The 12,649-nt window shown below is 42.5% G+C and overlaps 1 protein-coding gene and 1 long non-coding RNA gene across 2 annotated transcripts; one reads left to right on the top strand and one right to left on the bottom strand.

Moving 5' to 3' along the window:
• Window positions 1-2,507: 2,507 nt before the first annotated feature.
• Window positions 2,508-8,608, top strand: LOC110492544 (E3 ubiquitin-protein ligase TRIM39). The gene is made up of 6 exons (XM_021566948.3): window positions 2,508-3,199; window positions 3,311-3,406; window positions 3,517-3,747; window positions 3,885-3,907; window positions 3,993-4,111; window positions 7,426-8,608. The coding sequence occupies exons 1-6, from the start codon at window positions 2,795-2,797 to the stop codon at window positions 7,962-7,964; spliced, it is 1,413 nt and encodes a 470-aa protein (XP_021422623.3). The 5' UTR covers window positions 2,508-2,794; the 3' UTR covers window positions 7,965-8,608.
• Window positions 2,821-4,327, bottom strand: LOC149976967 (uncharacterized). The gene is made up of 3 exons (XR_016487492.1): window positions 3,899-4,327; window positions 3,024-3,120; window positions 2,821-2,949 (listed from the first exon to the last, which is right to left on the bottom strand). It is a non-coding gene; the product is annotated as an uncharacterized LOC149976967 (long non-coding RNA).
• Window positions 8,609-12,649: the final 4,041 nt, after the last annotated feature.

The following is a 12,649-nucleotide window of genomic DNA, read 5'->3' as shown; positions in this document are numbered from 1 at the left end:
TATTACATCACTACATACAGTACCAGTCAAAAGTTTCAACACACCAACTCATTCAAGGGTTTTACTTTATTTTTACTATTTTCTACAATGTAGAATTATAGTGACGAAATCAAAACCATGAAATAACACCAAAACTGTTTGAAACAAATCAAAATGTACGTATTTATTTATAATTCCTACAAGTGAATGCAATTAAGTTGGATTTTACATTTAAAGATTATTTGTTTATATGGAACCATTCAGATTTGGCCATGCCTGAGTTAGCTTCATTGATTAGTGAATCAAAATTCTTGTGTGATAAAATCAAGTTGGTATCATCAGCAAAAATAATTGGAAGTATGGTAGAAGACACAGCAGCAAGGTCATTAATATAGATTAGAAATAACAACGGTCCCAGGATCGAACCCTGTGGAACACCACAAGATATCTTGGCCCTGGTAGATAAACAATAATTTGCATATAGACATTGTTTCTATCATAAACATAATTATAAAGCCATTTAAATGTCTAAAAAAAGCTATTTCTATGTACAATCATGGAAACCATAATAATGCAATTTAATAAGTAATATTTCATGATCAACCGTGTCAAAAGCTTTTGATAAATGTAGAAAGATGCCAAGAGCATATTCATTACTGTTCAGGGCTGTTAAGATTTTGTCCACGTTGTAAAAGAGTCATCTGTGGAGAAGTTTTTACAAAAAACATATTGGTGCTCATATAAAATAAAGTGGTTTAAATGTAAAAAAAATAATTTCGATACACCAGTTTATCTAGTATTTTAGAACAGCATGATAGTACAGATATTGGGTGATAATGTGTAAAATATCTTGTATCCCGAGATTTAGAGATGGGGACATCTTTGAACATTTTAAAATCTTTAGGAACAATACCAGTTTGCATTGATACCAGTTTGCATTGGTGACGATATACAGCATGTTTGAGACTCAACCATCAAGGAAGACCCTTAAGCCCTATTACTAGCAGAGAAGGGAAATGTCCCTTCATGTTGTCCAAGGGATTTACATACAATTCTCAGATTTTCTTTGACAGAGAAACCCACATTCACAAAAAAAGTTATTTAATTCAAATGAGATAACATCAAGATCATTGTAGGTCTTATTCCCAACATTACATTGAGATGGGATAGCTGTAGAACCCTTTCATTATTCAACAACAGTTGATTGATTCTTTTCCAAGTTTACTTTTTATAGTTTGAGTAATTTGCTCGTAAAATATATTTTTGGGGATATCCGAAGTAGATGGGAAAATTTGTTCTTATACTTTTTATAATAGGCAGAATTCAGGATTGGTGAGAAACTTCTCATACAACTTGTTTTTTAAACTTAGGGTGTAGGAATTAATACAGAATATAATGATTTGAGAAAAGTCTGTAAGGAGACTCCACATTGGGATGATTATAAACATTTTCCCATTAAATATTATCGATGAACATCTTAAACTGCTCAGAATTACGTTTGTTAAATATTCTCCATTCACACCTTTTCATTTCCAGCTGCCAGCGAGAAGTGGAATATTGGAAAGTGGTCATAAATGTCAGTATAAAGTATACCTTTTTATCCACATTATTCAAAGAATTAGTAAAACTATTATCAATATTATCATTTTTTGGGGGCGGAGTCACCATCTTGCTCTTGGCAAACTGAATGTAAACTCAGCTGCTGAAGTTGACTGCTTTGTACTTCTGTGCAGTTTCTGGCCATGGTGCTGAGAGACACAGATAGAATTTAAATAAAACATTTCATACACTTAGCTTCTTGCAGCATTAAAGGCCCACTGCAGTCAAAAACATGATTTCATGTGTTTATATATGTTTCCACACTATGTGGTTGGAATAACACTGTGAAATTATGAAAATAATGACAATGCCCTTTTAGTGGAAGAGCTGCTTGAAAAGACCGCCTGAAATTTCAGCCTGTTTTGGTGGGATGGAGTTTTGGCCTGGTGGGGTGGAGTTTTGGCCTGGTGGGATGGAGTTTTGGCCTGGTGGGATGGAGTTTTGGCCTGGTGGGATGGAGTTTTGGTCTGGTGGGATGGAGTTTTGGCCTGGTGGGATGGAGTTTTGGTCTGGTGGGATGGAGTTTTGGTCTGGTGGGATGGAGTTTTGGTCTGGTGGGATGGAGTTTTGGTCTGGTGGGATGGAGTTTTGGCCTGGTGGGATGGAGTTTTGGCCTGCCTGGTGACAATAACACCAATAGGAAATAGACTTCCAATCCTATCTTCCAATAACAGCTAGTTTTCATTTTTCCCCTTCACACTCAGACCACTCCGACAGTCCTCGGAAAATTATTGCATGAGAAATTGCTTTTTTCTAAGAAGCTATTTATGTTCCTTTTTTAAATTACACAGAAATGATTTGATAGTGAGACAAAAACAGCTACAATGAACATTAAAAATCCAGTTATATTTAACCAAACACTGACATCTAGTGGAAGTGTCCTGCACAGACTCAAGCTAATATAAATGACAACTCAGCAGAGCCCCACCGCTGACTGACCTGTTTAGCAGGAAGGAGTAAAGCTCACAACAGAACAGCGCTGTAACATTCAGCTATTCAGCATTCAGCTAAACTGATATAACATATAGAAGGACCAATAATCTTTGTAAACAACCAAGAATCAAAACAACAATTGAAGACTAAGGAACTCCGGCATCCAAACATAGATTTCTAGGTTCAGTTGACTTTTCAAGAGTAAACATTCATCAAAAGAGTTGTCAAAAGTGAAACTAAACCTTCAATTCAAAAGCCATAACAGAGAGATAAGCAGTGAGCCATGGCCTCTAAAGCTTCTCTCTCCGAGGATGATTTCTCCTGTCCAGTATGCTGTGACATCTTCAAGGATCCTGTGGTCCTGTTGTGTAGCCACAGCTTCTGTAAAGCCTGTCTGGAGGAATACTGGAAACAGAAGGCATCTCGGGAATGTCCAGTCTGCAGAAAGAAATCATCAATGGAATTCCCCCCCTGTAACCTGGTTTTAAAGAACCTGTGCGAGGCCTACTTACACGATAGAAGTCAGAGAGCTTCAGCAGGGCCTGAGGTGCTCTGCAGTCAACACAGTGAGAAACTCAAGCTCTTCTGTCTGGAGGATAAACAGCCCATCTGTTTTGTGTGTCAAACTTCAAAAAAGCATAAAAGCCATGACTGCTGCCCAATAGATGAAGCTGTACTGGATCATAAGGTAGGAGATGTATTTAACGCTACTTGACCTACAGCATGTACATATAGTCACGTAAATAAAGATCTGTGTGCCAATCCACTCCTTTATCTTAATAATGTTGGTTCATATCAGGAAGAACTCAAGACTTCACTGGAGCCCTTACAGGAGAAGCTGGAGGTCTTTAGAGAAGTTAAACTGAGCTGTGATCAAACAGCCAACTACATCAAGGTAAGAATACAGAGTGAAGCTGAGATACAATGATACTGTGAAGATTTAGAATAACCCTGTGGAATATTGATATTGATGATTTCTTTGACATTCCTCTCTACTGTCTCCAGAGCCAGGCCCAGCACACAGAGGGGCTGATTAAGATGGGGTTTAAGAAGTTTCATCAGTTTCTATATCATGAAGAGAGAGCCAGGATAGCTGAACTGAAGGAGGAAGAGAAGCAGAAGAGTCAGATGATGAAGAAGAAGATTGAGAAGATGAGCAGAGAGATATCATCACTCTCAGACACAATCAGAACCATAGAAGAAGAGCTGGGAGCTGAGGACACCTCATTCCTGCAGGTAAGGTCTAATCGACCTCTGATAAATCAATAGCCGTATCAATTATGAAATAAATATTGTAGTAATCAATTGATATGTTTTAGATTGATTTGCTATGCTCAATGCATCTTTATATGTGTTATTTTGTTTCCCTACAGAACTACAAGGATACAGTGAAAAGGTAATGGGACTTTATTTTGTCTCTCTCTTCTCTGTGGTTATGTATCAAACCCCACAGCAACACTGACTCCTGAATGTTCTTCCAGAGCCCAGTGTACACTGCCAGATCCAGAGAGGGTTTCAGGAGCGCTGATTGATGTGGCAAAGCACCTGGGAAACCTGCAGTTCAGAGTTTGGGAGAAGATGCAGGAAATAGTTCACTACAGTAAGTATTTAAGGGGTATAACAAGGTATTATATACTGTAGACCGTGACATCAAATCAAATGTTATTTGTCACATATACATGGTTAGCACATGTTAATGCGAGTGTAGCGAAATGCTTGTGCTTCTAATTCCGACAATGCAGTAATAACCAACGAGTAATCTAACCTAACAATTTCACAACAACTACCTTATACACACAAGTGTAAAGGGATGAAGAATATGTATATAAAGATACAGTATATGAATGAGTGATGGTACAGAACGGCATAGGCAAAATGCAGTATATGGTATCGAGTACAGTATATACATATGAGATGAGTAATATAGGGTATGTAAACATTATATTAAGGGGCATTGTTTAAAGTGGCTAGTGATACATTTATTACATACATTTTTCCAATATTAAAGTGGCTGGAGTTGAGTCAGTATGTTGGCAGCAGCCACTCAATGTTAACAGTCTGGTGGCCTTGAGATAGAAGTTGTTTTTCAGTCTCTCGGTCCCTGCTTTGATGCCCCTGTACTGACCTCGCCTTCTGGATGATAACGGGGTGAACAGGCAGTGGCTCGGGTGGTTGTTGTCCTAGATGATCTTTATGGCCTTCCTGTAACATCGGGTGGTGTAGGTGTCCTGGAGGGCAGGTAGTTTGCTCCTGGTGATGCGTTGTGCAGACCTCACTACCCTCTGGAGAGCCTTACGGTTGTGGGTGGAGCAGTTGCCGTACCAGGCGGTGATACAGCCCAACAGGATGCTCTCGATTGTGCATCTGTAAAAGTGTTTGAGTGCTTTTGGTGACAAGCTGAATTTCTTCAGCCTCCTGAGGTTGAAGAGGCGCTGCCGCGCCTTCTTCACCACGCTGTCTGTGTGGGTGGACCAATTCAGTTTGTCCGTCATGTGGACGCAGAGGAATTTAAAAATTACTACCCTCTCCACTACTGTCCCATCGATGTGGATAGAGGGCTGCTCCCTCTGCTGTTTCCGGAAGTCCACGATCATCTCCTTTGTTTTGTTGACGTTGAGTGTGAGGTTATTTTCCTGGCACCACACTCCGAGGGCCCTCACCGCCTCCCTGTAGGCCGTCTCATTGTTGTTGGTAATCAAGCCTACCACTGTAGAGTCGTCTACAAACTTGATGATTGAGTTGGAGGCGTGCATGGCCACGCAGTCGTGAGTGAACAGGGAGTACAGGAGAGGGCTCAGAATGCACCCTTGTGGGGCCTTAGTGTTGAGGATCAGCGGGGTGAAGATGTTGTTACCTACCCTCACCACCTGGGGGCGGCCCGTCAGGAAGTCCAGTACCCAGTTGCACAGGGCGGGGTCGAAACCCAGGGTCTCGAGCTTGATGACGAGTTTGTAGGGTACTATGGTGTTAAATGTTGAGCTGTAGTCGATGAACAGCATTCTCACATAGGTATTCTTATTGTCCAGATGGGTTAGGGGAGTGCGCAGTGTGGTTGTGATTGCCTCGTCTGTGGACCTATTGGGGCGGTAAGCAAATTGGAGTGGGTCTAGGGTGTCGGGTAGGGTGGAGGTGATATGGTCCTTGACTAGTCTCTCGAAGCACTTCATGATGACGGAAGTGAGTGCTACGCGGCGGTAGTTGTTTAGCTCAGTTACCTTAGCTTTCTTGGGAACAGGAACAATGGTGGCCCTCTTGAAGCACGTGGGAACAGCAGACTGGGATAGGGAGTGTGTCACGCCCTGACCTGAGTATTCTTTGTTTTCTTTATATATTTTGGTTAGGTCGGGGTGTGACTAGGGTGGTATGTGTGTTTTTGTCTCATCTAGGGGTTTTGTACTGTCTAGGGGTTTTGTAGATTTATGGGGTTGTTTACCATCTAGGTGTTTATGTAGGTCTATAGTTGCCTAGATTGGTTCTCAATTAGAGGCAGGTGTTTATCGTTGTCTCTGATTGGCAACCATATTTAGGCAGTCATCCTCTTTGGGTATTTTGTTGGTTATTATCTATGTCTAGTTGCCTGTGTCTGCACATTTGTAGCATAGCGTCACGTTGGTTTTGTTGTTTTGTAGTTTGTTTAGTGTCCGTCTTCATTAAAATATAACATGTATTCAATTCACGCTGCGCCTTGGTCACCTCCGTACGACTAACGTGACAGAGAGATTGAATATGTCCGTAAATACACCAGCCAGCTGGCCTGCGCATGCTCCTTGGACGCGGCTGTGGATGCCGTCTGGGCCTGCAGCCTTGCAAGGGTTAACACGTTTAAATGTTTTACTCACATCAGCTGCAGTGAAGGAGAGTCTGCAGGTTTTGGTTGCGGGCCGTGTAAGTGGCACTGTATTGTCCTCAAAGCGAGCAAAGAAGTTGTTTAGTCTGTCTGGGAGCAAGACATCCTGGTCCGCGACGGGGCTGGTTTACCTTTTATAGTCCGTGATTGACTGTAGACCCTGCTACATACCTCTTGTGTCTGAGCCATTGAATTGTGACTCTACTTTGTCTCTATACTGACGCTTAGCTTGTTTGATTGCCTTGCGGAGGGAATAGCTACACTGTTTGTATTCCGTCATGTTTCCGGTCACCTTGCCCTGGTTAAAAGCAGTAGTTTGCTCATTCAGTTTCGCTCGAATGCTGCCATCAATCCACCGTTTCTGGTTTGGGAATGTTTTAATAGTTGCTGTGGGTACGACATCGCCGATGCACTTGCTAATAAACTCGCTCACCGAATCAGCGTATTCATCAATGTTGGATCACTATGGCTCTCCAATACAGAAAAAGAGACAGTGAATCCAGTCTCCTTTTCGCCTCATTTATCACCTGATTTACTGAACAAAGGCTCATCTCAATAGGTGGTCCAGGTATCCTCATGACATGGAACAAGTGTTGGTGGGGGGAGGGGCTTTCCTATTATGTCCTCTAATACTCCTCTATTGTTCCTCAAGCAAGGGGGAGGCCGATGATATCACAGTGCACCCACCAGACCAACTCATTCAATGGTCAACTCCTTGAAGTTTGCAGTTGTGTCTAAAAAACAATATTTCTTCCCCTTTAAGTCTGGTAACATTACTGTATTTTTCATGAGACATTGTTTTTTAACAGGAAAAGTACAAGACTAGCTGAAGAGTGTCTTTAAAATAAATAACATCCATTTTCTTTACAACATCAAATCCGTTTCAGTGTATTTATCAAAAAGCAGATGGTACATTTGTGAAGATGTGAAGTTTTAAGAGGATTTCCCAATAAGTAATGTTCACATATAGAACACAAAAAGTACAACACAGCATTATATATCATATACAGTAATGTATTCCCCCTTCATTTGAATTAATCTAGTGTGTTTGTGTTCTGTCTGTCCAGCTCCAGTGACTCTGGACCCCAACACTGCCAAACCACAACTCACCCTGTCTGATGATCTGACCAGTGTGAGATACAGTAACAATACACAGCAGCTTCCTGACAACCCAGAGAGGTTTGATGAGGTTGGAGTAGTCCTGGGCTCTGAGGGTTTTAACTCAGGAACACACAGCTGGGACATTGATGTTGGGGAGAATATGTACTGGTACCTGGGTGTGATCACAGAGTCTGTCCAGAGGAAGGGAGACAGTAGTTATTGGGATGCGTTCTGGGGTATGTTGTTTTATAGTGGTGATTATAAAACACATGATCCAAATAAGCCATTCACTCCCCTCACAGTGAGACAGAAGCCCCAGAGGATCAGAGTGCAGCTAGACTGGGAAGGAAGAAAGCTATCATTCTCTGACCCTGTCAATAACACACATCTACACACATTCACACACACTTTCACTGAGAGAGTCTTTCCATTATTCTGTACTTTTACACCTCTGAGGGTTTTACCAGGTAAAGTGACTGTATCAGTGGATACTGTCTCTGTCTGAATCAGGGACTAACAGGATGTAAATGATTCAGTAACACTCACTGATGTCCATCATTAAGATTCTCACAGAGGGAGGACACACTGTGATGTAGTAGAGGGGACCTTCGTCCATTAAGAACACTCCTGTTGTCACACTTTCACCTGTCTGATAATCATTATAATACTCTATTACAATAACCACTAATAATATTACAATAACTGCTACTAATATTACAATAACCACTATTACTATTACAATAATCACTATTAATATTACAATAATCACTGTTACTATACAATAATCCATATTAATACTATTTATCTAACACTTTCACCTGTCAGACAGTAATCTCTAACATCTGACCAAGTTTCCCAACATTTTAGTTGTGTGTTAACAGAGATTGGTCAAACAGTGGTAGTCATCACTGTTATAGAATATAAATGTCACCTGTTGGTTGTTGGGTTTTCTTTTTACCACATGTAGATGTTTTCACTGGTTATGTTAACACTGGCATGTATCCCAGTCAACTTGGGCTCCCTGAAACACATTTGCTGTAGTGTTGTGTTCTTGGACCGTGACTCAGATAACTAGCCTGTTACACCAACACATGTAACATATGCCTATGGAAAGTAACACATTTTCACCCAATAAACATGATGAATTATTGAGGGTCTTCCATCTGTGTTTGGATCATGGGGTTAAATTAAGATCAGCTGCACACATACAGTGCATTTGGAATGTATTCAAACCCCTTTACTATTTTAACATTGTGTTACATTACAGCCTCATTCTAAAATTGATTACATTGTTTTTCCCTCCTCATCATTCTACGCACAATTCCCCATAATGACAAAGTAAAAAACATTTTATTTTGAAAATTTAGCAAATGTAAAAAAATATATATATGTCACATTTACATAACCATTCAGACCCTTTACTCAGTTGAAGCACCTTTGGCAGCAGTTACAGCCTCGAGTTTTCTTGGGTATGACGCTACAAGCTCAGCACACCTGTATTCGGGGAGGTTCTCCCCTTCCCTGCAGATCCTCCGAAGCTCTGTCAGTTTGGATGGGGAGTGTCACTGCACAGCTATTTTCAGGTCTCTCCAGAGATGTTTGATTGGGTTCAAGTCCGGGCTCTGGCTGGGCCACTCAAAGACATCCAGAGACTTGTCCTGAAGCCACTCCTGCGTTGTCTTGGCTGTGTGCTTAGGGTCGTTGTCCTGTTGGAAGGTGAACCTTCACCCCAGTCTGAGGTCCTGAGCGCTCTGTTGCAGGTTTTCATCAATGATCTCTCTGTACTTTGCTCAGTTCATCTTTCCTTCGAGCCTGACTAGTCTCCCAGTCCTTGCCCTGAAAAACATCCCCACAGCATGATGCTGCCACAACCATGTTTCAACGTAGGGATGGTGCCAGGTTTCCTCCAGATGTGACGCTTGGCATTCAAGACAAAGAGTTCAATCTTGGTTTCATCAGACCAGAGAATTTTGTTACTCATGGTCGGAGAGTCCTTTAGGTGCCTTTTGACAAACTCCAAGCAGGCTGTCATGTGCCTTCTTCTGAGGAGTGGCTTCTGTCTGGCCACTCTAGCATAAAGGCCTGATTGGTGGAGTGCTGAAGAGATGGGAAAACCTTCCAGAAGGACAACCATCTCCACATAGGAAGTCTGGAGCTCTGTCAGAGTAACCTCCCAGACCAAGGCCCTTCTCCCCCAATCTTATATTTTTTATTTTACCTTTATTTAACTAGGCAAGTCAGTTAAGAACAAATTATCATTTACAATGACGGCCTACCCCAGCCAAACCCTAACCCGGACGGCGCTGGGCCAATTGTGTGCCGTCTTATGGGACTCTCACTCACAGCCGGTTGTGATACAGCCTGGAATCGAACCAGGGTTTGTAGTGACGCCTCTAGCACTGAGATGCAGTGCTTTAGACAGCTGCGCCACTCTGGAACCCGATTGCTCAGTTTGGCCTGGCAGCCAGCTCTAGGAAGAGTGGTGGTTCCAAACTCCTTTTATTTCAGAATGATGGAGGCCACTGTGTTCTTGGGGAACTTTAATGCTGCTGATTTTTTTTGGTACCCTTCCCCAGATCTGTGCCTCGACACAATCCTGTCTCGGAACTCTAAGGACAATTCCTTCGACCTCATGACTTGGTTTTTGCTCTGACATGCACTGTCAACGTTTGGACCTTATATAGACAGGTGTGTGCCTTTCCAAATCATGTCTAATCAATTGAATTTACCACAGGTGGACTTCAATCAAGTTGAAGAAACATCTCAAAGATGATCAATGGAAACAGGATGCACTGAGGTAAATTATGAGTCTCATAGCAAAGGGTCTGAATACTTATGTAAATAAGGTATTTCATTTTATTTAAAAAAAATTGCCAACATTTCTAAAAAACTGTTTTTGCTTTGTCATTATGGGGCATTGTGTTAACCTCGATTTAGCCTTCAAATACGACTTCAACTCTGACTAAGCTGTTCCACTGTTCATACCGGACCCTATTCCTTTGTTCCATGGGCTACCAAAACACTGCAGGTGTGGACGGGGGAGACAAGGTGGGGTCCTGGTGAAATTGAAGCAAAGAGAAAAGCGAACGGTGCTCCCCTCTGTTCTATTGGAAAATGTCTAGTCACTGGAGAATGAGATGGATAAGCTTTGTTCGAGAGTCTCCTATCAGAGACTTGAAAATCTGCAATATTATGTCTCACTGAAACGTGGCTGGATGATGATGCTATGCACATAGTACTCAGAGCAGCGGCAGGATCGGACTTCCGGGAAGTCGAAAAGAGGCGGAGTGTGTTTTTCATAAATAACAACTGGTGTGCTGCTTCATGTGTGAAGTAAAATATCTAGCTTTTTGCTCACCTGATATAGAATACCTCATTCTAAGCTGCAGAGCCTTTTTTCTACCAAGAAACTTCTCATCTGTAATTATCAGGCTGTCTACATCCCTCCACAAGCCAACACCACTATGGCTCTCAATGAATGGTATGGGGTCATAAACAAACAAGAAACCACTCACCCAGAGGCAGCGTTTATAGTGGATGGAGACTTTAACACGGGGAGACTTAAAATCATCCTACCTCACTAATACCAACACGTGTCCTGAGTCACTCTAGACTACTTTAATTCTACCCACAGAAACGCATACAAGGCCCTCCCTCATCCTCCCTTTGGCAAATCGGACCATGAGTCTATTCCCCTGCTTCCTGTTTACTAACAAAAGCTCAAATAGGAAATACCAGTGATGCACTCAATACGAAGTGGTCGATTGAAATATACACAAGGCTTCAAGACTGTTTTACTAGCACAGACTGATATGTTCCCGAGACTAATCTGATAACATTGAGTTTACCACAACAGTCACAAGTACTTAGACAATGTTCTCCCCACAGTGACTATAAGAACGTATCCAAACCAAAAACCATGGATTACAGGCAATATCCTCGCTGGGCTAAAGGCTACAGCTAGGGCTTATAAGTAACAAGACACAGGCATTGACACATACAAGAAAGCACGCTACGACCTCCGACGAGACATCAAATATGCAAAAGGACAATTTTGGAGGAAGGTACAATCCTAGTACACCGGCTCCGATGCTCATCGTATGTGGCAGGTCTTAGATTACAAAGGGAAACTGTACCTTGCGTGAAAGCCCTGGTTTTTCCAGAAGACTGTGTGATCTTGCCTCAGTGGCCGATGTGAGCAAAACGTTTAAACAGGTTAACACTCAAAAGGTCGCCGGGCCAGACGGAATACCAGGGCGTGTTCTCAAACCCAGAGCAATGCAGCAGGAAAGTGTCTTCACAGACCTTTTCAGTCTGAACTTGTCCCAATCTGTCATCCAAACATGTTTTAAACTGACCAGCATTGTCCCTATTCCCAAGACCTCCAAAGTTACCTGCCTAAATTACTATCGCCCTATAGCATTCACATCTGTAATTATGAAGTGCTTTGAAAGGATGGTCATAACACACATCAACACCATCACCCCATACATCCTAGACCTACTACAATTCGCATTCTACCCCAACAGATCCACAGATGCTGTAATCTCAATTGCACTCCACACTGCCCTCTCCCACTTAGGCAGGAGGGGAGATAACTATGTGAGAATGTTGTTCATAGACTACAGCTCAGCATTCAACGTCATAGTGCCCTCCAACCTCATCACCAAGCTGGGGACCCTGTGACTGAACACCTCCCTCTGCAACTGGATCCTAGACTTCCTGACTGGCCGGCCCCAGGTGGTGATGGTAGACAACAACACAGCTCCACCCTCCACACGAATGCCCATCAGTAGTTTGTACTCCCTTCCTGTACTCCCTGTTCACCCACAACTGCATGGCCACGTACGACTCCAACACCATCACCAAGTTTGCTGACAACGTGGCGGTGGAAGACCTGATCACATACAGTGATGAGTCAGCCTACAGGGAGAAGGTCATAGACTTAGCAATGCGGTGCCAGGACAACAACCTCTCCCTCAACATCAGTAAGAACAAGGAGCTGATTGTGGCCAATAGTAGAAAGAGGGGAGAGCACCCGTCCATCAGCATCACTGGGACTGTTGTGGAGATGGTCGAGAGCTTCAAGTTCCTTGGCGTCCACATCAATAAAGAATTAATATGGTCCACACACATCCGCACAGTCGTGAAGGGCACGGCAGCGACTCTTCCCCTCAAGAGGCTGAAAAG

This window comes from Oncorhynchus mykiss, chromosome 16 (assembly GCF_057628025.1).
Source record: "Oncorhynchus mykiss isolate SJ-2025 chromosome 16, ASM5762802v1, whole genome shotgun sequence".
NCBI classification, from domain to species: domain Eukaryota; kingdom Metazoa; phylum Chordata; class Actinopteri; order Salmoniformes; family Salmonidae; genus Oncorhynchus; species Oncorhynchus mykiss.
The sequence above is the reverse complement of the archived record's forward strand: the minus strand, read 5'-3'. Positions and strand labels throughout refer to the sequence as shown.